Raw genomic sequence first — 27317 nt, forward strand, 5'->3', positions numbered from 1 at the left:
TTTTCTGCGAGTTACAGCAGTGACAGAGCGCTGTTTTACACCCCAAGCCTTTTCCAATATAACGTGTCTTTTCAGCAGGCAGGACCTCTGTATGAGGAAGCATGCGGCCGTTATGGCTCCACTCAGTAAATTTCCTCTGCTCTCCATGACAGTTACTGCATGATTCTGTTTGCCCTGTTGAAGCGTCAAGAAATTTAATTCTCAAATGGTAGTTTCCTACTTAGCTGATAAATCATTTAAAGTGCATTAAAAATAGCTAGCTTATACCGATGAAGCCCCAAAGCTTCTGAACAGAGAAGTGTAATAAAACAAAGACTAGTGGCAAATAAACAGGATGAAGGGTTGCCTTTTTTAAGCGTAGGTATCACATACACGGTGCGTACATTCCTCAAATGTTCAGCGAGAGGAATGGAATTTGTTTTACTTAGTCTATCGAAAAAGGCTCTAAACACAAAAACACACAAGTAAACACTCCATGTTTCCCAATGGGTAAACACATTCTGCTTGTAAAAGAGACTATTTAATGTGGGGCGTATCATCATAAAATGCTGTTCACATCCTTCATCTCGATGTGTTTGTGGGAAGATGGAGATGGGGATGGCTCTGAGCGTTCACAGTGGCGCCTGTCCACTGGGATGAGAAACCTCTGTGGCCTTCTAATCCTGTCTGTACTGGGAGTAAACTGAAGGCACGCTCTCCGTTCCTTCACCTCCACTTAGGACTTTGAAGGAACTCTGCATCACTCGGGCGACTGGGTGCCCTCAACCCTGCCCCTGACTGCTCCGGTGCCCACAGAAGTCGGGTTCCCACCGTATTGGAGGAACCGAGGACCCAGCTTTCTCACTGATCTGAGAGGGGTGGAACGGGCTTCTTGGCGGGAATCTGCTCTGGTCTGGTCAGATCAGATCATGCCAGACCAGAAAAACTGCATCTCTAAACCTCTATTTACAGATTTGAATGCTACCCAGCCAAAATAAATAATTTATGTCTTAAAAAGCTCATAAACAAACAGAGTTATGCGAGGCTGATCATCTTGCAAAAAAAATAAAAAAAATAATAATCTATTGTGCTTGTTCCCTCAAGGCCTCTTTTCAAAGATAATACCCATAATTTATTTAAACTTGAATTAAAATGTTTTATCTCTCCATATATTAGCTGTAGATTTCCTTGGGAACTGTTACAAGTATTTTACACCGAAAAAACACTGGTGCACACAAGCGTACTGTTTATGAACAGGGTGACAAAAGGAGTTGACACTTTGTCATAGAAGTTCTATCAGCATTTACACCTCCACACCCAGCACATCAAACATGAGCTGTGGCAACAGAGCCTGGTCCTGGAGGAGGGCCAGCATTGTCCCATCACTTTGTCATCAAAAAACTAGCTGTAAAAACTTTAAATACAGCTGTGAGCACTGCATTACCCCATCAACTTTCCCTGACACTGGCCAAGCAACCGTGGAATCCAGTCAGTCTGATCATCTGACTGAACTGTACCTGACCTCATTCCTCACTGTAGTCAAGCAGCAAGCAGCATTAGATATATGGCAATGCTCTGCAAGGGTGCAAAGCACAAATTTGTGAGCAGTCGAGTTGTGTTTCCAAACATCACAAATAGATACTTACCCTCGAAATCCTCTGGCCTGGTGAGATCGATGACTCTGTGACCAATCTTCCCATCCTCGCCTAGTTTGCCCAGGTGATGGCCCAGGTTATCATAATGAGACCTCTCCTGCAAAAATGACAGAACATTTGTGTTCAGATACTACAGCTTCCTGGCTACAGATATTTAGTGGTTTGCCATTATACACCACTTGCATACTCAAATGCATGATTAAGAAAATTGTATTCATTTAGGTCTTGACTCAACATGAAACTTGCCTGCTGCATGTTGCTTAAATTAGAGCAGTCTGGGAAATGATGTGTTTTTCACAATGGAACATTAAATAATTAAATTAATAAATCTAGCAAATTACTACTACTAATTATTATTTTTATTCCCATAATTATTATTTTTATAAGCATTTCATTCAATTATTTTATATGTACTGTATATGCACACAGACACACAAATAAATACCCATTATATTTATACTACATATAAATTTCTATTTTTATTCAAAAGATGGATTAAAGCAGTTAAATTATTTAATTTAAATTTCACTTGACTTTAATTGTTTCTTCTTAAATTACAATTAAAAAAAATGTAAAAGGCACTTTTTAATTTAATACTGAATGGCGCATGACCCTGTAGGACACACATGCTCTTCCCATGCATTTTGACGGGCCCAAGTCAAGTCGTCTTTATCACAACTGTAGTCTCTTACGGTCTTCATCTGCAGGGACTTGTACCGATAAGAGTCTGGAACACTCTACTAAAAAGGATTTAGAAACAACACACTGAAAGATCCTGAGCACACAATGCAGCCTGGGACCTCCAGTGAAATGTTCAGCTTATTTTTTTTCTTTTCCGCTCTCTAATCTTTGCAGTACATGCCCCTGTCTCTGCTGCCCTGAGCTCCCTGTCTATCATTTATTCAAGGCTCATGCTCGGAGGAACACGCCGTGTTTTCCCTTTTGTCATGTTGCTTTCTGTTCAGATTAAACTTGGCATCATGTCGCACTTGATGCACAATAAACCCCTGTCATTCCTCGCCCGTGCGACAATATTAAATGTCATGTCCGTGTGCATTTACAGAATAAAATAACAGCTTTTGGGGGGCCCTCCTGAATGGTTGCAGCACATTAGACTTAATGTATTATGCAGAGGAAGAGGGCCGACCGCTGCTTGGGTCCATTGTTAAATGACCTAGTTCTGCGGTGAGTGCAGCAGGGCATTAGTGGAGGCCCGTCTCGCTCTCTCTAAAGACTCGAGGAGGAGATGGACACTTTGACTCGGCGTGATACAAGTAATCTCTCCCCCCTCCGAACAGGGCAGGAAGATGCTAAAAGCAAAGCGAGTTACGGTGAGTCGGCCCCAGAGCGTTTGTTCTTCTCCCAGGGTGTGCGTTCAATCTCAGGCAAAAGGTGTGCTTGAATTGTCTTTTCTTTAGAGAATGCCTATCACACACAGTTTGAACAGACACTCGGGCGGCCTCCCAACACAATGCTAACAGCTCCCCTGCCACAGACGCAGACACAGATACCGACTTACACATTAATCTTTCAGCCGCGCTGCTTTGGACGTTTTGCTCGTTTGTTTGTTTTCTGTTCTTTTTGCCACTGGGGAGCCCGGAGAGCGAGGAAACTCTTCACACGGCAAAAGATTATCTTTCTGGCTCAACTTGTCAATAGCTCATGACAATAGTGGATTACTTGGGATGATTCTCTGCTTATTGCTGTTGTCACCTGGAACAGACTTTATTATCACTGAGGGGCAAATTCACGAAACAGTTCAGGCACGTTTTTGGGAGGTATTTTAAGCATAAAAACATGTGTTCACTACCTGCAATCAGGGTTTTAAAAAGGTCTAAATGCACTTAACTAGCCCTGTAAATAATTAAATGGAGTAATCATTTCAGCACACACATCTTTTTTATGTGTAAGTTTGGCCCATTATAGAATATTTAAATTCTTTTTCATATGGAAATATACACTGCTGTTTAAAAGTTTGGAGTCTGTTAGAAAAAAAAAAATTTTAAGCAAGGACACATTAAAATAATTGAAAGTGACAGCAAAGACATTTATAATATTACTAAAGGTTGCTATGTCAAATCAACAATGTTCTTTGAACTTTATATTTAGAATCCTAAAGAAAAATGACAATTGTCTCTTGTGACGCTGAAGACCACAGTAATGGCTTCTGAAAATTCAGCTTTGCCACTACAGGAATACAATAAAACAGAAAATAATTAAGTCATATTTTAAAATGCTCCCACTTACTGTATTTTTGTTCAAATAAATGCAGCCAATATAGGCAGTTAGCATATAAGACCTTTTTTTTTTAAAAAAATAACAATTCTTACAAATCCAAAATCTTGGTAATGTTCATTATTTAAAAAATGCAGCACTTTTATTCACCTCAAATAATGTTGTCCACTGAAAGCAGGCTTTAAAATAAATGCTGTTTTAAGCTGCCACAAAATGGTTCATTTAAAAATGTCAGAATTACATTTTATTTGCCTTACTTTTTTCTTCTGAAAACTATTACAATTACTCGAAAAACACAGCACAAGCATCAGAGAGGCAGAAAGAAGAGCTGTACAGAGAGAGTACCGCAATTTCCCACCACCACGCTTGATGGAACAATCATTATTTATGGCCATCTGAGTGATTCTGATGTACAATTAACCACTACCTGCTTATGGCCTGTCATTAAGAGCTGCCTGTCTTGACTCTGCCTTGCTTATTTAAGTGTTTTCTAATTATGACATATGTAGCGGCTCCCGCTGGGCTCAGACGGCTTTGTAAAGATAAGTTGGAGCACTAGCTCAGTGTGCCATGCTCCGTGTGAAGCCTCCTACGCTGCTGTATTCATCACCAGACCGCATTATTACACTTAATGAAAGAGGCGCAGCACCCAATGACAAATTGACTGATGTGCGATTAGTCGCATGAGCGATGGCCGATGTGCCGTGGACTGTCCACTGGGGAAGGGCTCAACAACTGCAGAGTGTGTGCGTGTGGGGGGGTTGTAAATGACTTGCTTGTGTCATCCCCTCCTCCCATCTCTGTTAGCGCTCTCTGATCAATCAACTCCTTTTATAAAGTCATGATCATTAAACATCAGTTTGGGGAACAAGGGGCATTAATCACGGAGTTTCATTAAAGAGGCTTTAAGCGCTAAACTCTCATTTTCCAGAACAATAATTAAAGAATGAGCCAGACGGGAGCTATTGTACGTGAAAACAAGATTAGACACTTCAGTGTCTCGGGTCTAACTTAATGGAGTGAGCTAGAGAGTTCATTCATGCCTAGGAAGTGCTGATATCCACACGAGACAGTGACGTTGTTTACAGTGCACATTAGGGAGTCTGTAATTGAGAAAGTGAATATGAGCATAAAAAGACGTGCGCACCTTCAAACATCACACAATGAATTTCCATTATATTTAATATACTGTTTTATATACTTATTGGATGTAACCCGCGTAATTTATATCATAGCATTATCGAGAGAAATAATTTATAAGCATTATATCAGGCTTTTTGTTTGAAGATTTGAAAAGGAAATCGGTCTACAGTGCCTTTACTACTGTCTGCATCAAGTGCTGTGATAAATCAATGGCGTTTTTATTATTTTATGGTGTCATTAAATTTTTACTGATCACTTTGCCATAGAAGAGCAGTAGAGGGTGTGTACCATCCTGAAAAAGGACCGTCCAGTCAGGCAAATGCTCACCAGCAGATCTCTGTGACCATTGTGCTATAAAGGATATTTATAATGTGCATTACGGCAGTGAGATGGCAGGAGCTCAGAGTCTCCGCAAGTACAGAGAGAAGGAGAAAGGGAAAGGGCGGTTAGGGGAATGAAAAAACGGAAACAATGCAAAAAAGAAAAGATGTCATGGTACACGTTGTGCCCCTCCCATGCTAACCACGACCTCTCTGGCGCACGGCTGGCCCTTCCCTCAAATGAGTTCAGCATGCAGCCCTTCATTCCCACATCTAAAATTATAACCACACAGTCCTAAGTTGAAGTGGAAAAAGACACCCACAATAATCTCCCCTCCACTATCCACTTTTTTTCCCCTCCATCCTCAAATTCGGTTACAGAATGCATTTTGTTTCGATGGAGGAGGGCTGCATGGTAAAGTAATAACACAGAAGGGCCGATGGCAAGGCTGGTGGAACTTCTGAACATCTGGAGGGGAGCCAGAGCGAGGAGCCCATGTCAGCGCAGCGGAGAGGGCTTTAATCAGGCCGGCCGCAGAACATGTGCCTGAGGACTGCAGCGCTGGCCACAGACTTCGTGTATTTCGGGCAGGAGCGCATTGTGCTGGTGTCTACCCTGTACTTACGCATCACACTGCCATAGAGTGACGCTTTTCCTCTGGTAAAAATAGCCCGGCTTCAGCCATATGGCCTTGAATTGTTCCAGCCGGGTCCAGATAATGCCAATTGTGAGGCAACCAAAACCGGCCTTTGTCAATTTAGCAATCTGACTTTGCTGTCGCCCCGGTGCACACGGTTAATATCATAATCTGGTAAAAAAAAAAAAAAAAAAAAAACACGGTCAGGTGAATAACTGTTTGTTCCATGTCCTTGTCTGGATTCTGAATGCTGAGAAAACAGCATGCTCTGTCAGTTCCACACCTGGCTGAGAGATCCAAGTGATACACGAATAAAGGGCAGCTTTGAAAGCCTATTACAATGAGTTCTGACCGTGTATATACGTGGTTGCTTCAACCTTCTGTATTCAGAGTAAGGCCCAGCAGCGCACGTCTATCTCGCCCCTCAACTGCTTTCAATTCCTGCAGTAACCAATCACAATGTTATTTATAATTGTGCAGCTTTCCAGTAGTGGGTAGTTTTGAAACGTTTAGTCTAAAGCACATGCAGTTGTGTGCCGAGCCCAGATCTCCTTTCATGCGGTCGCTTGTTTTTATACTCGAGCAGTAGTCCATGCTTGTAGGCTCCCAGAGCCGTCTGAGGCTGCGACCTCCCTCCATTGATGGGCTTCCAATCCTTGATATTTTTTTTTTTTACCTTGCAGAAACAATTCATCTGAAAACACTGACATGAAAGAACGCTGACATTTCCATACAGACTTTTTTTTTTCTTCAAAATCCAAGATTAAATCATAACCATGTTAAACCGACAACTCGCTCCCTTATAAAACTGAGAAATGTACCCACAACATCTGACCTTTTGACATCACGGGTGAAATTAAGCATTTTATATGTGTCCATCTCACAGCTTTAAAAGAAACTCTGCAGCGCTGTTTTCTATCCTGCTGCATTGAAATCATCGGATCTGGATTTTTTAATATGAGTTTTCTGCATTAAATGACCATGAATTGTTCACTAGGTCTTCAAGGATCTGTTAATAAGAACCTTGGTTTTTCTGCTTTTATCACGCAATGTATTTAATAATAATGGACACTCAGAATCGCATGATCTGGGAGACAGAGGGTTCTTTATGCACCTGGTCGGAGTAGTTCAGTCCCAATATGGTGGCACATAAATGTCTCATTGTAGCCCATTCTTTACACCAGCTTTGTTGTGGGGTATCTGGCGTAAGCAGAGCCTTGCAGGTCTGCAGTATAAGGCCTTGTTGCATTTTTGAATGAGTGCCCTGTTTTGGCCATTTGTGTGATTTTATGTAACCACAGTGTAAAATCAGCTGAGCTTCACTCATGTCTTACCTAAGGGGGAAAAAAATGGAAAAGTAAATGCATTCCGTTGTTTTAGAACTAGCCCGAGATGTGCGCCCGTCCTTACGCCTTGCCGGAAAAGGAGCTATTTATATACCAAAGAAATGGAACAAAGAATTAACGTAAGCAATACTCAACAATGGCACTTGCTGGCTATGGGCAGTGCTTGAGTGCAGAATATAATCAAATTTTGGACGGCCAAAGCCATGTATGGCAGGATTTACTTTGCAGCCAAAAATAACCTTTGCTGGCAATTTCCAAGACAGCAGCAGAAAAAGGGGTAGAAAATTGCTTCCAGGGCTGCAGACCAGACAAGATTATACCCCAAGTCTTTGTAAAGGGAAGCGTGAATAGGCCCCTAACACTCACACGAGGGGAGGGAATGAGAGCAAACATTGGCTTCGGGTCTAAAAGTAGGGGGTGAGAATTTCGAGGAGCGTGAGCAAAGCTCCATTTAAATGTTTGTGGCCCTGTGCTCTGGGATTTGAGAAAAGTGAATATTCCACTCATCAATAATGTAGGTGAGAGGAGGGGGCAGGGAGGCCGGCGGATGCTCAATAGGTTAATACACTGGCCTTTCACCCTTTGATTCCAGTTTGGGAAGTGTCAGCACAAGAATATATTTTATCTCCTCGCCAGGCCCCGTAGGACTGCAACATCTGTCGAAAAGTAGGTTATTAGGCAAGGACGAAATATCTGAAATCAAAATCGGGGGAAGCTTTCCAGGGTGAAACCTCATCATTAGGTGGCTTGTGAAATTCAATTTGAAAATGTAAAATCAAACAAAGTAGTTTAAAACTAGTGCATAAAACGGATCAAGAAATGTACAATTCAGTGTGCTTTTCATGGGGGGGAAAAGTATAATAAATAATAAAATAGAATAATTGTGCTCAGTAGACAATCGTACATCTAATAAATATTTGAGAAAAAAAAAAAAAAAAGCAAATTGTTGGAGGTCCCATAAAAGCTTTCTTTTACTGATGGGACATCAAAGGGGGGAAAAGACAAATAAAAAAACAAGCAAGCAAACACTAAAACATGAATATTTTACACATGCACCTAAAAGACAGAAGACTCAAAGGAGATGGCTCTTCCATCTCAGAGAGAGAGAAAAAATGGCTCAGAACGAGTGAAAAGGGAATGCAGGTCATTCCATTGTGTTCTATGGACACACTTTGTATTAAAAGATGAATTGATCCATCTGTAAGCAGCACTTAGCCTCACTCTTCAGCTCAGTCGTTACACTGGGATAAATCAATATTTAATATCCCCTACCAACAGCCCCAGTAGATGATTTTAACCTCTCCTTAATCCCATTTATGTTACCTTTCCAGAATCTTCCACGTAAGCTTTCACAATGATAAACTTCCAAACAGCAGACTGGAAGGCAGTTATTAAAGGGCGTTCAGTATTTATGTCAGGTGAGGCGATGTGCTGAAATATTAATATTCTGAAACTGACCAAAGTGAAAGCTTTTATCTAGAACACTTAGAGGCCTTTTTTTCGTCCGTCAGGCACGAGCAGCAGGCACGGGCCAACTGTCTGACTGCTGGCAGCAGTAGGTGATATACAGCGAGCGGTTCATTACCGTTTTGTACATGGCTGTAGTAGCTCTTCCCATGACATGTAAAGTGTCCCCTCAGAAACATATGGCTAGAGGGCATTACTGTGGCCTTAACTTTGTAACTGTATCAATGAACTATTCTAGGATGACATGAAACAGTTAGGCCTGTCAATTAATTAATAATAATAATAATAAATACAAGATATTAATCACGTCCCCCAACCCAAATGTTAACTATGCAAGATGAACGGGGAGCTGAGAGGAGAATGTGTGCTTGTGTTCCAAAACAACTCGATTTTTTCCAAAGGTTAAAAAATACTAAATTAAAACGAATTAAAGGTGAGGTGAAAAAACTGAAATATAAAGCCAATAATGTCAGTTTGAACATGTACATATAACAACAAGAGTTCAAATAATTAAACTACTATTCAAATATTGCAGACAAAATACATGTAAACAATCCCTAAGTCACAAGAAAAAAAAAAAAAAAAAAAAAAAAACTGAAACCAAAATGAAATAATTTCAAACCATTGAATACTATCGAATTATTTTGTATTTGCCAAAGTAATGCTTGTCTGTAAGATATTGCTTTATCAGCAAATACTGATTTTCTGATTCAGTAAATCAGAATATCATGTACTGTCACAGTTTTAAATCAGCCCTACTAACAAAACTGAGAAATGAGGAACATTCTTCATATTACGCTGAAAATAATGAACGTCTGCTCAGTCTCATTCATTTGAACTTCAGAGACATATGGAACATATGATGAGGAAAATACAGCTTCTGTTTAGCCTCTGGTTGTTTGTGACATCAATACGTCTGTTTGGCTTAGCAACAGACTGAGGTGAAGCTGCCTTTATGATATCATCAGATGCAGACAGGCTTCTGAGCGAGACTAAAGTACAAAAGAGGCCTGCCATTTTCTTCCATCATATTTTAAGGTCATAAACTTGCATTCTCCGATAGGGAAGCAACTCCGACTGAAAAAAAAAAGGCATAAAGAAAAAGTCTTTGCAAATGATAGTTCAAAAAACGGGGGAGTCTTTGTGATGTGCTCTGTAACCTATAGCAACAATGATAACCCAAACATACCAGTCATATTTTCACACTGATAGAGCACCTAATTATTATTTGTCATTCCCTCCTCTGCCCCTTTCTTTGCACCACTGGCTGCCCAGAATTACCTTGCCCTTACATCAAAGACCTTTATGGAAAACACATTTAGCCACAAGCTTAATGTCTTTTTCTCTGGGGTGGGGGGGGAGAAGGTGGAGAGAAACAGAACTGATTTCCTCCCCAATAACACACAAAGCTCATCTGAGCCGAGATGCCCAAATAACCATGTGAAAAGGCAGGGCCTTACAATCGTGCGAAGACAAAACCCAAGCCAGACAAAAGAGGAGGAGAAAAAAAGCGTTAAGCTCGGCCTGCTAAGAACAATGCAGCTGTAGGTGTGTTCTGCCTGTTGACAAACGTGCCTTTTCAGTCATTGTTGGAGCAGCATTCATGTCATGTAGCGGCATATTCTCGCGTTTGGCTGACCATGAGCTAACCCCAGAGCAATTTTGGGAGGTAGAGAGGGAAGGAGAGGATGAGTTGAGGCTGGTGAAGGTAAAATGGGAAAAAAAGTGGGAGGGAACAGCTACAGGTGATGGCTGCATGTTCACATACCGCATCCACATCCAAAGAACACGAACAAAGAGTGCAAAATCTCAAAAGAATGGCGCGTAATGCACTGGCTTAGGTGATGTCTCCGTTTATAATGGCTTAGAGTTGGGCATTGTGTTTGAGAAAACAGGATTATGACCCCCACAATGCCTTTCTGAGCAGTAAAGAGGTACTGCAAATTGCTGTGAGAAGCAGCAATAATATAAAAACGCAATCTATGCCTTTATCGAGGACGCGCTGGGGTCTTAGAGTTTCCTCTGATGCCACCCACACCAGGGCATGTCTTTCACCCTGACTTCTAAGTTGATTGAAAAATAGTCCCTCTACTTTTTTACATATACATTGACCTACTTTAAGATGCTGGTTGAAAGTAATCAGGTGCTGAAAAATTAATGAGCCTCCACTCCCAGTTCCTGCCTGCGTCTCACAGCCAACTGGCAATATGGCATCAATCAGATGGTAGTGGTGTCTGTTTTTCTGCTCCTTGATTGACTCATTGATTGAAGATATATTTAAAAGGAATCCCTGAGAGAATGCTTGCTCCTGGTGCAAAGTGGGCCTGTCCCACACCAGGGGCTGAAGAGGGCTGCCTGTTTGCAGCTTTAATTGGGCAGAGACATCACAGTTTGAACCCGCACAGGCCATGCACCAGAGGACCGCGATGGTCCTCCTTGCTCACAAATGCAAACACACACATTCACCATCTACCCTGCCAATGTCAATCAAAGGCACTCTCTCTGGATGTGCTTCAAAGACCTTGACAGATTTTAAAGATCATGTCCGAAAAAACACAAGTCCTTGAGTTTTGGATGTTGTTGGGACGGGAACAAGAGTCGGTTGTGTTGGGTATATTACTTCTGCAATGGAATCTGGTATTGATTGCAAACTGCATGAATAAAATTGGGTTTTGAGGTCATCTCTTCACTTTCATGACTCAAATGTTTTTGTTCTATTTTGACAATAAAATAAAAAGCAACATATTTCTTAAACTATACCTTTATCAAAAATAGCCCCACATAAAAATTCTAATTTTATGAAAATCTAATTGTCTATTAAGTACTATAATCAACTAGTTAGGTTGTCTAACTTGCAAATTACATTTTTTTATTTCTTTTAATTTATTTGTACTATTGATTTATTTATTTATAGAGTGTATATATTTTGTGCACTTTTGGCAAGGATTTTTATTACACAACAATATTTTATTATACCATTTTCATGTGTGAGTGTATATATATATATATATATATATATTATATATATATATATATATATATATATATATATATATATATATATATATATATATATATATATATGTGTGTGTGTGTGTGTGTGTGTGTGTGTGTGTGTGTGTGTGTGTGTGTGTGTGTATATTATATATTATCAAACACACTCACCTTATCAGCCCTGCAGTTGTTCAGGCCCATGCTGGTGAGGGCAGACAGCTTGGCCTCCATTCCCTGCTGATGGTGCTGAAGCTGCTCTCTCTGAATCTGCTCCCTCATCTTCCTCGCCTCCTGGATGGCCTTCATCACTGCATCCTGATCTCCAAACAGCGCTGTTGAGTTCAGGCTGGACAGAATGTCTGCAGAGACAAATCACTCATGTTCACATATAAATACAAATGCTAAGGGCCATACTGACTGTGAAACACAATATAGGAGGTCTTGTGAGTACAGTCTGCATGTGTGCAGTGTAAGTGTCCATGTGTGTGTGTGTGTGGGGGGGGGGGGGCAGGAAACTAAGGGAGCAATCTCAGTGTGTGTCGCCTTTCTGTAATTAGTGGATCAAAGTGAGGTGAGGCGGGATGGCAGTTAAATCTCGGAAATAGTAGAAAAACAAACACCAAGCCTGTGTTCAAAGCCCAACTCCAAGAGGAGGAGGGAAATGAGCACTGCTCAACAACACAGTGTCGTTTTAATGAAAGACTGTTTTTAGTAACTGTTAGTAGGAGCTTCCATAAAAAAAAGAAAAAAAAATCTTAATATGAGAGATGAACTACAAGCTTTGAAAACAAATATACAGCAACGCCATCCGTTACTCTTTAAAATGGCAGGGTCTAAAAGAGATTATGATTTGGGAGTGTGTCAAGTTCACTCTCTGATTCCACACTACAAAGAATCAGAAATATACAATTAGTCTCTCAGCTGTGAGGATGTTAATAATTATAAAAGATTTCACGACACAGAACTCTAAAAACAGACAAAATGTTTTACCAAGAGACGAGCCACGGCCCATTCCTCCGATGGGGCTGGGGATGCCTCTGCTCTTGGACAGGCTGTTCGGGCTGCTCTTGTTGCCTGGGAAGAGGCTCTGTGTCGGGGATGTGGGGGATCTGACGGGCTCAGCTGTCTTGGGCCGGGCGGAGAGGTTGAGAGGCTGCGTTCCCTCCTCCTGTACATAAAAGACACAAAGCTTCTGTTAAAACAGGGACGCCCTATAGAGAGATGCTTTCCACCTTACATAAAAGACAATGCACCAGAGGCTATTACTGTAGACTAATTAGTCCGACTCCTCCAAGACATGGGTTCTGTATTCATAGCCAGGCTCTGTGCCATGCTGTAGCTCCTCAGTGCAGTGAGAGCCAGGCTTTGTTTGGGTTAATTAAAACCCTCTCTGTCTGAGCACACATCTTTATCTTCTCACCTGCTCTCATGCCCGAAAGAAACGGTTAACAGCTAATACATCCTGTTTCAAACAAATGCAATCAGACCAGAGGGCCTGTTGCTGTTGTATTACAATTAAGTGTGTGTGTGTTCTGATGTCTTTGTGGTGACCACATGTGGTCCCTATAGAAAGAACAGCTCTAATTAGTATTCTACAGTTATATATTTAGGGACATACACTAATATTCAAAAGTTTTATTTTTTTATATCAAATTTTTGTTTTATTCAGCTAGGATGCATCATATTAATCAAAAGTAACAGTATGTATTTTTGAATGAATCATAAAAAAATGTATACCATGATTTCACGGTTTAAAGAAATGTTTCTTGAGCAACAAGTCGGCATATTACAATGATACAAAATCACTGTTTTACTATATTTTTGTATTAAATAAACGAGAGACTTCTTCAATACATAGAAAAAATCTTACCAAGTCCAAAGTAGAAAGCTTAATGAGTAAAACACTTAATGAGTAAAATTTGTGTCCAAACTGCATCATCAATCCAGAACTTTAAAAATACATCTCATATCATTGCATCTTGTGTAAACTAGAAAAATATTTCACTGGTAGTGGTGTACTGTCCAAACAGATGGGCCACATACAGAGACTGCCCCCAGCTCTTTACAAATCTGACTGCCAATAACAGTTTGTCATTCAATTACGCTTCAACTAGACAAACAAACAGACTGCTAGCTTATTAAGCACAGCGTATCTACATATGGAGTTAACGGGGCAAAAATCACATAACATCTTATTTGATCAATATCACGCGTTGCCAACATAAACTGAAGTAGATAGAGTGTCTAAAAATGCCCCGTCTGACTCTGAATTGTGGCTCAGCATAATTGCCAATGATCTTACCGTATGCTCGGAGATGTTGATATGTGGTGGCTCTCTCCAAGGGCAGAGCTCCAAAAGCCCTGGAGGAGCAGCTTAACTGAGCGACTGAAGAGGATTAGGGGCGCTACGCACACACTACTGTTCGTCTCAATGATTTAGCCCCGTTCTATTGTGATATTAAACTAAACTTTTCCAAATGTGCAAGTGTTTTAGGTTACAGCCGCAGCACAAAAAAAGCAAAACCATGATGTATATCAGTGAAGACTGATGGAAAAGCGCTATGTGCTGCGAGTGTTGATCTTATGAAAGAAACAAAAGACAGTCATCACATCATTGTAGCCTCATCAATATATTTAGATTATGTGCCTCTGATGTCATTGCCTTAGTCCGGTCCAAGTTAAATGTAACGCGCAGGAAAACGTGGGCCAGTCTCTGTCATGAGAAACCGTGTGTTCCAAAAATTGCTCTCCAGGAGCAGGGAAAGCCATAGCAACCCTGTCCACAGAGTTCTGCTTGAGAGAGCGGGTGCCTTGTAAAAGCAGCACAGATTGATGGGCTCGGAGCGAGAGAAGAACCGACGGTGAGTGCTTGCTGCTGTACCTACCACAGCTGATTTAGTGAACAAGGAAGTGCAGTCGCACCAGACCAGGCAGGGATCGTACCTTGACTTGAGCCAGTGGGGTTGAGGCCCTCTTTTCATTCTTCAAGCCAGACGGGGAGATCGGCCCAGTAGAATTGGGGGGCTGGGGCAGCGGAGGCATCTTGGCTCCTGGAGAGACCTGCATGCTGGCCAGCTGGGCGGCGTAGAGTTGCTGTAAGGAGGGAGACAACCCACAAGGCGTTAACATCCAAAGCCAGACACCATTCAAAGCCTTTGTTCTCTCTTTTTCTTCTCTCCCTCGCATTGCTTTTCCCCTTTCCATCCCAGCATAGAAGCTCCTTCAAAGGTCTAACTGTATATCAAAGCTTGGATCCAGGGAGAGACAGCAGCCCCAAAAAACCACACAGCAATGGCACACATACAAGAGACTTGGAGCCACTCGTCTTTCCACTCATCATGCAAAATTTGCAGACTGATGCCTAGCTGCTTCTAAGATCTGATTTCCTTCCCCTCGCTCCCTCTAGTAAGCCCCTTTGACTTTAATTGGTGCCTTTTCGTGTCGCCACGAAGACACCTGAACTTCCCCCTTCAATGGCGCAATGCTCATTCCCCCAAAGTTACATGAACTCATGATAGTCGAGTTTCAGTTATGCACTCGATCAAAGACATTCATTAAGAGAGGAAGCCTGACAAAGAGAATTCACGTTCTTCTGCTTATTTTCATTGGCTCAGGGTCAACACGCTCGCTAACATCAGCAACCTTCCAGTGGTGTGCACTCAGCATACTGAAGTGCTGCGTGTCAATCACTTATCAGGACTGAGCGGAGAAAGAGTGCAGGAGAGGTTTAGATTTCAGCTCTGAGACTGACTGACTGACTGTCATAACCTATTGAGAATTACTTTTCAGATCGCTAATACCCACACACCATCCAGACAGAAAATAAAAAAGTAACAACTGCAGCATTCAAAAGAAACAATTAAATAGAAAGTCCTGGGTTAGAATGTCAAATTGTACAACATGGTATATCGACATTTGTTTTAGCGCATTGCATTTTTCACAGACACTTAAAACAATCACACTTCCTTTCAGCTCTCTAGTGAAAAGACAGATGTATGCATGACTGCCTTCCCTCAGGCAAATATTGATTAGCGAGCAGGTAAATGCTTATGTTGTCTTTTGTCTCTTACATTAAATAAAAGGAATAAAACCAGGCCACAAAATGCCTAATATCAGATCTGAAAACATTGAAAGTCCATGAAACAAAGACTTGAAACAGAGATTGAGTCAGTATAGATCTGTATAATAATCTAACATGAACTGGACGTATACTTTAAGTGTATTCCAAGACAGGGTTATTCAAATAAAGCTGAAATAAAACATAAAAATATATAAAAAAACTGAAACAACTTAAATTATAAATGCTGCCTTTACAACTACTTTAAATATGGTTAAGTTGAATAATAAAAACTAAAAATGACAAAACCACAAAATTACAGAATTGTATGTACAAATAAAAGCAAACTCAATTTTTTTTCCTAATGTATAAAAATAATACAGTAAAAATACAGCCCAGCGTACCATGTTAATATAAAAGAGTTTAGAAAATAATTTTGTCGTAAGTTTCAATGTTGAAATATCACCCTTTAATGAACCAGGCGGAGCATTTCTATATTTTGCTCACTTTATGATTTTACATGCATAAGCCAAACCAAAAACTACAATGCCAACATATAAGCCAAATTTTTTCAGTCTCCACTAAAAATAGCGGCCCAATGCTATTATTCATATGTTTTTACAGCCTCAGTCGTTGTATTTTCAACCCCAGAAAAGCATAGAGGTTTTTCTGAATGCGTATGTACCCGAGCATGTTTGCCCTCGCTCTTCTCTCATTTCCTTTCCTTACTGGGCTACATAAGGTCTCCATTTGTCTGAAATGGAAAAAGTGGCACCAGCAAGAGTGGCCTGCCCCACCTCAGCCACTCGTATAGAAAAACCTAAGCCCAGACAAAGCACTTTGTGTCTACATGTATCAGGAGATATAAACACTAAAATGCTCTCTGGTACCAAAGTTAAACGCTTGCACATTAGTGGCACACAAAAGGGTCATTCTTCTGCAGGAGACCTGGGGCAAGCGCCATCACACGGACAGCGGAAATGGCAGGCTGATTAGGTTCACACAGCGATAGTGCAGCTCGCCAGCCTGGTAAACAGAAAGCCTTTGTCCTACAGAGCTAAAAACACAATCGCAATTCTCCCTTTTCTTTGTAGGTAGTAAGTGAATGTGTGTGAGTTTGTGTACTTGTGAACAAGAAGGAAGCCCTCGGCCCAGTCTGCTGGACAGATGTTTGTTAACAGCACTGCTGCTGCTGATGTGGATGGGCAGAGGGACTCTGACCTTGCGTGGGAAGAACTTTATTGTTCCGGAAAAAGAGCGTAATTGGCTTTTGCTTCAAATTAGAGCCAGTCAGACTGCCTTTTGTGAGGCCTGATTAACGGGTCAAAGCCACAGGGTTACGAGTAAAGCGGTCCGCTAGAAAGACACAGGCGGGGAAAAAAAAAACAATAAATACTAATGGAGAGGTGCGACACGTAGCAAGCTTCTTATTGTGAAGGGCAGGAAAAGAGGGGATGCTTGCAAATGTGTCACATCGAGCTGTGCACAGTGCGGCTTGTGTATTAAGGTCATGTGTTTTGATGCTGAAAGGTGTGAAAATAGACAAAAGGAGAGAGAGAGAGAGCGAGATGTGCTGATGTGGTGGGAGACTGTCTGAAGGGCATGTAATGCAGGGCTCCACTGGGCCTCCTCTGCCTCTCCTCCAGCCATACTGCAGGGTCTCCACAGCAGACAGGGCCAACGCTAATGAGGGTCATGCTGAAAGTCAATGGCTGAACAGGGAGTGGGGCAGCCGGGACAAGCTGGCTCCATGCCCCCTGCCCCACAAATCTAAAAAGCTGAGCATGGTCAATCTTATCATTCTTCAGTCTGAGTTAACATTATTAATGCTTTGAATCTAGCTATAATAATCAAGCTTCGGTTTCACAAATGAGCAGTGAAAGAGAACATGCTCTATTCACAAGGATTTTCATGAGCATCGTCTTCTCAGGAATACTTAAGACATTCTGATGATTTCTCATATAATACAAGCATTTCAAATCAATATTTCATGTGCATTTAAGCTATACCATCTGCTGTAGAAGTCTTTGTTCATACAAAAATCTCTCTCAATTTTAACAATATTTGCAAAAAGAATGTTTGAAAATCTCAAATAGATACTTTTCTACTGGCACACTTAAATGTTTATGTGATATTTCGGCACATAATCAAACTTAAAAAACATATATACAAAATATGTATACAAATTTAAAATATAAAGCCTCTTAAATATAAGTAATAAATATAAAATCTATAAATTTATATAAAAAAATAAAATCATAAATATAATATCTTTAGATGACACTTGCCCAACATGTAATTTAATGTAATTTAATTACTGGTTTTGATATTTTTAAAGAGGCACAAAAAATGAGTGCCACAACTGCTACCTAACTCAACACACTCAAAACACACGTGTGCGCTGTGACACCAACAGACATACAAGTGGTGTGTAAGCATCAATCTGACACAGTGGAGAGCTATTACAGTGTGTACTGAAGCTGCTGGCTCCGAGGAAATGGAAGCTGATGGGGACAGAACACTAGTGGTGCTGGAGAGAAAGAGAGCGGCCCGAAAGCGAGCTAAAGAAAAAGAGAGGCAGAGATGTTGAGCTGCTCTCAGCATGTGGCTTCAGAAAGGCCTGCAGAGAAAAGGCCTGATCCACCCCAGTGACTCAGGTAATACCTTTGTCCACTTGAGCATTAAATGACTCGCTGCTATACAGCTTAGTTAGAGAGAGAGGGGCTCAGAAAATGGGGCTTTTCAATTCACTCGCCCGCGGTCCTCATACCTCGAGCGATACACGCAGCCAGACTAATGTCTCCCACCTCCCTCTCTTGCACACATGAGCCAAACCCATCTCACAGCCCGAGGATCCCAAATGAGTGGGGTCCAGCCCAAGGTCAGGCGGTTAGCCTCTGATAATTAAAAGCAACCCCTCTGGAGACAGAAGAGGTTAAATGAGAGGGCCCACCGATTCTGCCTGCAACAACAGTATTTGTAGATCATCCAGATTATCTGACACTTTCAGACCACGCTGCTGGATGCATCAGCACTCAGGGATACTTTGCTTTCAAGAGTCTCGGAGAGCCAATTCAGTGCTCCACCTCTGTGTAAAGGTATGTAAACACTCAGGATAAACTGTTTATGAACGAAAAAGGCACGATTAAGGTAGGAATTGCTTTTTTTTTTCAGTCCAACAGCATTCAGAGAGACTGTGTTTTACACTATAAAAATGGATGTTATAATCAGAGTTGAGGGTCTGAGTCTGAGCTGGGTTTTATCTCAATCAATACTCTATCAAACTTTTTCAATACTCAGTTATCCAATACATAAAGTTTAAAAAAAATGTTTGGAAATCTGGTGCTCAGGAAACATTTCTTATTTACATCAGTGGTCACAGAAACCATGATACACTTTTTTTCAGGATTCTTTTGAAAAGGAAGTAACAGCCACTTTTGAGCATTTTAATATGTACATGCTCAATAAAAGTATCAGTTTCTTTAAAAAACAAACAAAAAATGATTTTTTTCAATGGTAATAAACTTCACCTTTATGGTGCACAGTGCTCACAGTGTGTATACAGTATTTTCTGAATTTTTCTCTGGAATGAGACCCCAAACTCAAATGGCTCATGAAACACTATATTTGAGCACATATGATGGGCAAATAGGCCATCATGTGAGGAAAAAAAAACTACTTGAGTCTCTTGTTTGTTCTTAAAGAGAGGGGCCGACTGCTCTCTGGCAGATGCTGTGAAATACAGTGGCAGATTTAGCCAATTTTAGTGCTTCTAGCTATAATGGTGCATGACTGTCTCTCCAACTTATCCGCACAGGCCCCAGTCTGAGCTCACTGAAACGTGTCCATGAGGCCCAAAAAACCCCACTGATACATTATCATATGTCAACACATAAGCACACTATACACACTAAATTACATACACTAAGGCTCTTGTGTTTGTGCGTCCTCCTCGGCTCTCTGTATGGGCACAGCTGAGCGGTAGCATGGGGAGAGGACTGCGTTACTGTCGCATGGCCGACTCTGCCATTTCAGTAGCATTGGGGCGCCTGCGCCCGTTTGCCACAAGGCTTGTCCAGGCTCATTGCCCAAGGCAGGCGGGCTGACCCAGGCTGGCCCAGATGTCAGAAAGGGAAGCAGGGGTGCGCTAGTGCGCTGCGCCAATGCTTTCCAGTATGGCCAGACATCTGTCCCATCTGCTGGCGCCCAGCCTGCTCTCTCGCTCATTTGTCCCTTCCCCCATCTCAACCCATCCACCTCATTTTTTCCTTCTATTTCCTTACATAGCTCCACTAACTTGAAGGGCAGGTTATGTCCTGCACATTTCTGCTATACAAGCGTACATACACTAATAACCCTGTGCTGGTATCAACCCAGGTGGTCATTCTAAGCTAGATGGCCCACATCTTTCACTATCTGTTTACTTGCCTCTCTGTTTTACATTTCCAACCATCCAGATGTCCACCTATCCCTCCCATTAGAGGCTCTGCCCCATGCTCATACCGCCTCTTGTCTTCTGGCTATCTCTCCGGAGTCTGTCTCGCACAGCATGCACCACTCCTTTCCCCTTCTCCTTCTTTCTTTTCTCCTCCTCAATCACACCAGCAGCTGTTCGCTCTCATTTCTGCAGCTCATAGTCAAAAGTGCTCCACTTGTCGGTTGTGGCAGAAAGCCCTGCTCTCTCCACACATCCGGAATGCAGAGACATGAGCATCCAAACAAATGATAACACAGCAATTCCTCTCTTCCCTCATCCCCAGCAGAAGTTTCGGAGAATCTTCCCTGCCTCTTAAATGTGTTAGCATTAATAATAGCATGATATAAAGCTCCTTTAACATGAGAAATGGAATATAAATTTAACCCTCATGTTTTGGACCACTTAATTGATGCTACTTAAAACTGAAGCATCAGGTGACATTAATAAAATGAATAAAAATTTGATATAAATACAAAACCTTGATAACAGACCTACTGTAACACCTAAAATGTGCATTAAAGACAGTTGCTTTATTAAAAGTGTTAAGGGCTTTCATTGGGTCAAAATACAGTTCATGTAAGGAAAGAGAAAGAAGAAATTACTTTTAATTAAATATTATTTTTTTAATGAATTAATCAATTAAATATGTATAAATTAAAGAAGGATATATATACACAATTAATTAATTTACATGAAGTTTAAAACTGTGACAGAGTTTATCAACTAAAGGAAAGAGATAAAGTGTGACTGAAGAATGAGAGAAAGGTAAAAAGAGAGAGCAGGACAGAGGCCAGCAGGTCCTATTTGTGTTCTCCCTCTCTATTATATGCCACAGGGAAGACCCAGATGTTTGGCTTTATCCCATGATGCTTTATTTTAGGACTGCTTAAACCCAAAACCCAAAAGACTGCTCCCAATGATAAAAAACAGGCCTCTCACAAGTCGACTTGAGATTTGTATAGAGCTCTTGACAAAACAATATATCAAGGACAGAATAGCTTTAAGGAAATTGTTTTCCTCTAAGCAATTGATGTAAGGTGATCTTGTACGCTGGCAAATTAAATGCCAATTCAAGCAGACAAAAAATAAAATCGAATTCTTTTGTAGAATTAGGATAATTCCTTTTAGACTGTCTGGCCATACGGCTACAATCCGACACAATTTCCGCCTGGAGGTGAGAGGTGTCACTTCTAATAGGGAAGCAATGCTCGGGGATGGAGCCATTGTTTGGAGGCCGTGCCCAGCTCATCCTGAACCCTGAGAGGGTCTTAATGAAGAGAGGCATGCGGTCTGGGGAATAGTTTGAGCGTTTTTTCTCTGGTGACTTGTAGACCAGGGCCAATCTGTCAGGGATGCATTGAGCGAAATTACTCGGCGCGTTGGGACGCGCGGTGACAAGCGGGTGCGTGTACGTGCATGTCGCTGGTGGAGGGAAATGTATTGACAAGCAAATTACGCTCTCAGATCGCCTGGCCGCTTTCATTTCCACTCCCCGGGACCTGAGGCCTTTTGTTAGCCTGTGGTTGGGCTGGGGTGACGGGGAAGAGACAGGACAGAGACAGAAAGAGAGAGAGACATTCAACAGCAAGCCCACTTACTGTTATGACACGGTAAAATTGTGAGCGGTAGCATCGGCAACATTAAGACTGGCAGAGCGGCCGACCCTCTTCCTGCATGACCGAGCACAGCATTGTGGGAATTAATTCCTTTCCAATCAGAGCATTTTTTAAGGTTCATATATTTCCCCAGTCTAAACTGAGCAAATTAGGGAAAATGATACCTTGCCAGAATTGCTGACAAGTGAAGATATTCTAATTAGACAGATGCACCCAGCCAGTGGCACGGGGTGGGTGGGTCCACTGGCACAGGAAGTGGGGATCTCATAGGTGAGGTCACACCCACCGAGCGGATCAGTGATGCATAAGCAGCAAGAGCTCAGTGATACTGCCATTACAGATAATCACCCAGACACAGCAGACAAATCCATACATACCTCTCATTAACACTGACCTAGTGCTGGCCCTCATTTATCTGACATATTTAGAAAGATCCGCTTCCTTTGATTTAAGACAGCAATTCAAAGCTTGTTATTTCTGCTCAAAAAAGGAAGAGAGACAAAAGCAGCCCCGACCACATGCTAGCACATGCTAAGTGACGTACAAAATGGTCTGCATCTTCCTTTCTCCCTTAATTACAACCTCACCATTTTCTTTCAAAATAATGTTTTGCCTGCACTTTTGGCGTGCAACTTCTCTGTCTTAGCCCGACAGACAAAGCGCGAGTGTTAACGGCATTATCGTCGCACGCGGAATGAGATTCATCTCCTCTATCTCCATCCTGATCATTTTTAATCATCTTCCGCGTGATGATCGGAGCTCAGTTGCGGCAGAAAGGGTATGTTTGACTAGCCGGGCTTTCTTAGACTCAAGGGTACGGAGAGTAAATACCAATCTGCTCGGCTAAATCTGCAGTAGACAGACAAACTTCAATTAATGGGAATGCAACTCATTTGTGTTTACTGTATTTTCTAAAGGTCAGCCAAGTCATGGACTCAGAGGCTTGCTCTCAGCCCATTCCCAGGGTTAAATCTATTATCACAATGAATGGCTGAGAGGTCTCGGTGCCTCCTGATATATGACTATCCCAGACTCGAGCTGACCCATCAGAAATGCTATTAATAAATGGGACGGGCCCTGGTTACACCACTGCAACTTATTCCTTAGGGAGGAGGGAAGACGCGCTTATGCGTACAGATCCAAATGATTTTCAATCTGTTTTTGCATCACAAGCTCGCTCCCTGTTTAGCTCGTTCTTACAAGTGCATGCATATTCTAAACACGCTCTTTAACATGAATAGATGCATTCCACACCTTCAACACAGATGATTGTTCTCCCCAAAGTCGCATGCTATAGCAAAGGCCTTTCCAGCTCCAGCTGCAAGCATTGTTCCAACTTGCCAAGGCTCATTAATGCTGAGAGCGATAAGCTCCGAAGGACAAATTGTGCACATGTATCAGCAAGAAGAAAAGGTATGAAACGCTCTCCTATCCTCTCTCCCCCACACATCCTCCTCCCTCCACTCTCAGCTTTGTTTTGTAACATTCCCAGCTATCAGAGAGCTTAATGTCTAATTGCTATCAACCGCTTACCACTGTTGTTGACAAAACAACAAATGTCTATGAATAAAAAAAGCGAGAAAAAATGAATAAATGAATCCGCTATGTGGCTGCGAGCTCCATCTCTTTCTGCTCTCATTCATTTGATCCTTCTGTCTTTTCTCAAAGAACTTAGGTGCATTTAATTATTCAAAGCACAAGCCTAATGAACTATTTTCCTGAGTAAACAGGAAGGACTAATGGCATACGTTGCAAAAAAAACCTTCTCTGAATGACAAGCATGATGAGATAAATTGTAATGAAGGTGTCAATTGATTTTTGAGCACACGGAGATAGCATCTGAGAAATGTTCCCAAGGCAGCCCGTAGGGTGTTGGAAGCTCTTCCATCATTATGATACGCAACGTTACCACAAAGTTACTCAAGAGAAAGTAATTGAGGCATGAGGGGCCTCTGAAATACCCTTCAACGATGCAACAACTGGTTCCCATGCAAAGGCGTCAAGGCTGTGCTGTAAAAACAGGCTATATTGCAGATGGAAGGTGTTAAGCTTGTAGGAGTGGACTGGTGTTTGAGTGATTTAGCTCTAACTTATTATTTAGCATACAGCTGGTTTGCTCACACGGTGCTGAGGGCTTGGCCCACTGCCCGTAAATTCTTTTGTGACTGTACATACCTGGAGCTGGAGAGGGTTGAGTCCTGACGCGGCAGCAGCTGCCATTGTGGATGGAATGAACTGCACCGGGTAGTTATCACCTGTCGGAGAAAGGAGGAGGGGGAGATAGTGAACAATGCGCACAGGTTGAGACAATGAGCAGCCCAACGGCAGGCCAGACAAGTGCCAACACAGTTCCTGTGGGCCTGCCTGCACCCAGCCTCGGCACTCAGCCCAAACATCTGCACTCACAAAAGAGTCAGCTGGTCAGAGCAGAGTGGGATTTACACAGGAACGTCTCTCTTTCTCTCACATTCGGGCTTTCTTCCTTCTCCCTTTTTTATCTTTGCCCACACTTGCACAGTCTTTTCTGATCTGGCTGCGCATTGTGTTCAAGGTTATGCCATTTCACGTTATTGTTCTTAAGTAACTATGATTTAAATCATGTTCTGTGAGAAGCTTGCCTAGTCATACTTTTGTTCTACATGCCATTATGTGTTTTACAATGTGATCTGGCACAGTAGAATATGTGTGTGAAAGAGAGAAACGGTGTAGACGCCAACTTCAACAAGTTTTAACAAGACAATTTTCTTATCTGGATGCAGCTTGAAAGACATTTTCATCACAAGATCAAACGTATCCAAAAGAATCAAACAATACAATAGGGCAAACGGAAAACACAATAGGAATCCGACTAAAAACTACAGGTTTGAACAAAACCCCCCTAGAGATATAGCTCTGGAAACCTTATACAGATAATTGAGTGCCTCTGAAAGTGTGTGTTTAAGTGTGTGAGATGTGTTTTGTGCTGTGGTTGGTGTATGTAACACTGTCTCTGGCTCAGAGAGCAGAGGTTTGACTGAAGTGTGCCCATGGAAGGGGAACTGGCCCTCTTTCAGCCCCCACTTCTGCCTGTCACTTCTTCTCTCAAACATATGGAGCTATTAAGCTACAAGCATAGGGGCAAACACATATACCCTCCCTCTTCCCCCCCTCTAACTCACTTTGCAATCTGACTGACCACAGCACATTGTGATGCAGCCAGGAAATCCAATCCCAGCCTGTGGCAGGGGTGAATAAAGAACACAACTGAACTGATTTCAAATAGTGCAATGAGAGTCATAGAGGGGGTCATTATTGTCCAAGGTTCTTTCTCTCTCGCTCTCTCACTCTGTGCTTGTGGTGATATGTTATGTGAGCCATGGGCAGGTCAGGTGCCAGCCGAGAACACTAGGCCAAGGCTAATGATCTGGGGGCTGGGTGGGCAGCCAGTGTCTCAAGTAGACAAAGTCAGCTGCCAGGATTTTCTATGTCAGTCTTTGAAAGTGAATCTAGTTTAAAAGGCGAATCTGCCTGTCTCCAGCCAGTGGATGCCAGTGAGGCTCCAGTGACGCCACTGCCCAATAGGGTCGTATCTCCTAGTCTACTAAGGCCAAGGGTCAAAAGCCTATTATCAGCCCACCTTGGAGGCCAATGAACTCTGAGAAGTTTGCTGAGCAGTATTGTGCCATTGGCAGTGTTAATCTCACCTATACCTCACCTATACACATTTCAGGCCAGAAAACCCTAGCCAGAACATCCACTTCATCATGTAATTTCCCTGTGATAGCATCACTTTATTAGAGAGGTGCCTTATCAAAGTAAGCTTTGCAAAGACACCAAGCAGGAAGGGGCAAACCTCCTAAGCTCAAAACACAATACTCCACTGTCTTTTCTTTAAAAAGGCCTGCTGAATAATGCTTAAAGTGCTTTTGCTCATAAAGGTATTGCTCAAGAGCTTCATAGTGTATTCTGTTTCAGCCAGGTATCATGCTGCAAATTGAGGCCAATTTGGACTGCCAACTTGGCACTGGGCCTCTTTAAGTGGAAGGACCCAAGGGTCTCGCACAGTACACCACTACCGCTGATGCAGGCCGGTGCTCCATAAGAAGCAAGGGCTGCAAGGCTAATGAAAAGGTGGAGGAGAGTGGGAAAGAAAGGCTGGCCGAGAGCTCCTTCTGCAACCTCTTCACTTCTACTCCACCTGATGCCAAGAGCCAAGCATGTGGAATATTCAAGCCGAGTGGGACTCGCTTTGAAATCAATGGTTTTGTTAAAGGACTCAGTATCTACCATGCGCACGACCCTTCATCCAGGCCAAGACTGAAGGCTCTTTTTTTAGAAAGAAAAAAGTAATTTGGTCAGGGCTGTGGCACAGTGGACTGAAGCTGTTGGCCATATCCTATTCCTCTTTCTCTTAGCCTTGCTTTTCTCTCTACACTCCAGTCTTCTGCAAAATAAAAAGGCAACAAATGAATAAACAAACAAACAAACAAATAAATAAATGTTAATAAAATAAAATAAAAGAATGACTAAATTGGGATTGGTGTTCGATTGGAATTTTTCAAAATGAAATAAATCGACTTATCTATCTATCTGGAAATGCAGTGCTGCTTTCTGTTTGCCACTTCAATTCAGTTTGAATTTAAAAGGATTTCTCAGTTAAATTCATATATATATATATATATATATATATATATATATATATATATATATATATATATATATATATATATATATATATATATATATCAGCTCAAAACTGGGATCATCAATAGCTAATGTAGTGTATCAATGTCTAACAGCCTGACGCACATTCTCTGTGACATGAACGCATCTTCCAGGCAAGGCTCTGAACAATCACTGGCTGTCAGCGGTTTCGTCAGCAGGGGCTTTGAGAGCTCATTGCATCCCAAGGGCCGTGAACATCCGCGATCAGCAATACCTATGTGTTCATGTCTGCACAGGGGGGATCACCACTATCCTCCACAGGTCTATTTGAGTAAAGAATGACCCGAGTCCTCTCTTTATACCAAGCCCAAGCCATTGAGCACAGTGTGTGAGAAAGGGGATCTCTGCTGTTTCACTGCAGGGTTAGGGCCATCAGCATCGGGCCTTGGCCGCTTGCGCTGAGCCCAGCCGGGCCACCCCACGCTGGGCAGTACAAACAGCAATGAGACCTATCACATTATCCGTGGCAATAAGTCGCGTCATGTGCACTAATGGCAATAAGCTACGTCCTAAACTTTCTCCCCTCCGCTGTTTCACAAATTATGAATAATGCAAGTGCTTTACACATGCCAAGTATTCCATTACAGCTGCTGTTATTTGTACTAAAACACTTTCCGTGTCAAACATATTAAAAAATCAAACTAGGGAAAAGAAAGCCCTCAGGCTCTTTGTTCAACCTGTCATGC

At 42.0% G+C, this 27317-nt stretch overlaps 1 protein-coding gene across 1 annotated transcript in view; it reads right to left on the reverse strand.

The window, feature by feature from the left end:
* Window positions 1-1518: 1518 nt before the first annotated feature.
* LOC113105372 (transcription factor SOX-6-like) overlaps window positions 1519-27317 on the reverse strand; it is a 131230-nt gene continuing 105431 nt past the window's right edge. The window contains exons 11-15 of the mRNA XM_026266408.1: window positions 24103-24182; window positions 14721-14870; window positions 12768-12945; window positions 11949-12136; window positions 1519-1731 (exon numbers count right to left, since the gene is read on the reverse strand). Coding sequence (XP_026122193.1) covers window positions 1519-1731; window positions 11949-12136; window positions 12768-12945; window positions 14721-14870; window positions 24103-24182 — 809 coding nt within the window. The remainder of the gene's footprint in view (window positions 1732-11948; window positions 12137-12767; window positions 12946-14720; window positions 14871-24102; window positions 24183-27317) is intronic.

Source organism: Carassius auratus, chromosome 7, assembly GCF_003368295.1.
Source record: "Carassius auratus strain Wakin chromosome 7, ASM336829v1, whole genome shotgun sequence".
In the NCBI taxonomy this organism is placed as follows: domain Eukaryota; kingdom Metazoa; phylum Chordata; class Actinopteri; order Cypriniformes; family Cyprinidae; genus Carassius; species Carassius auratus.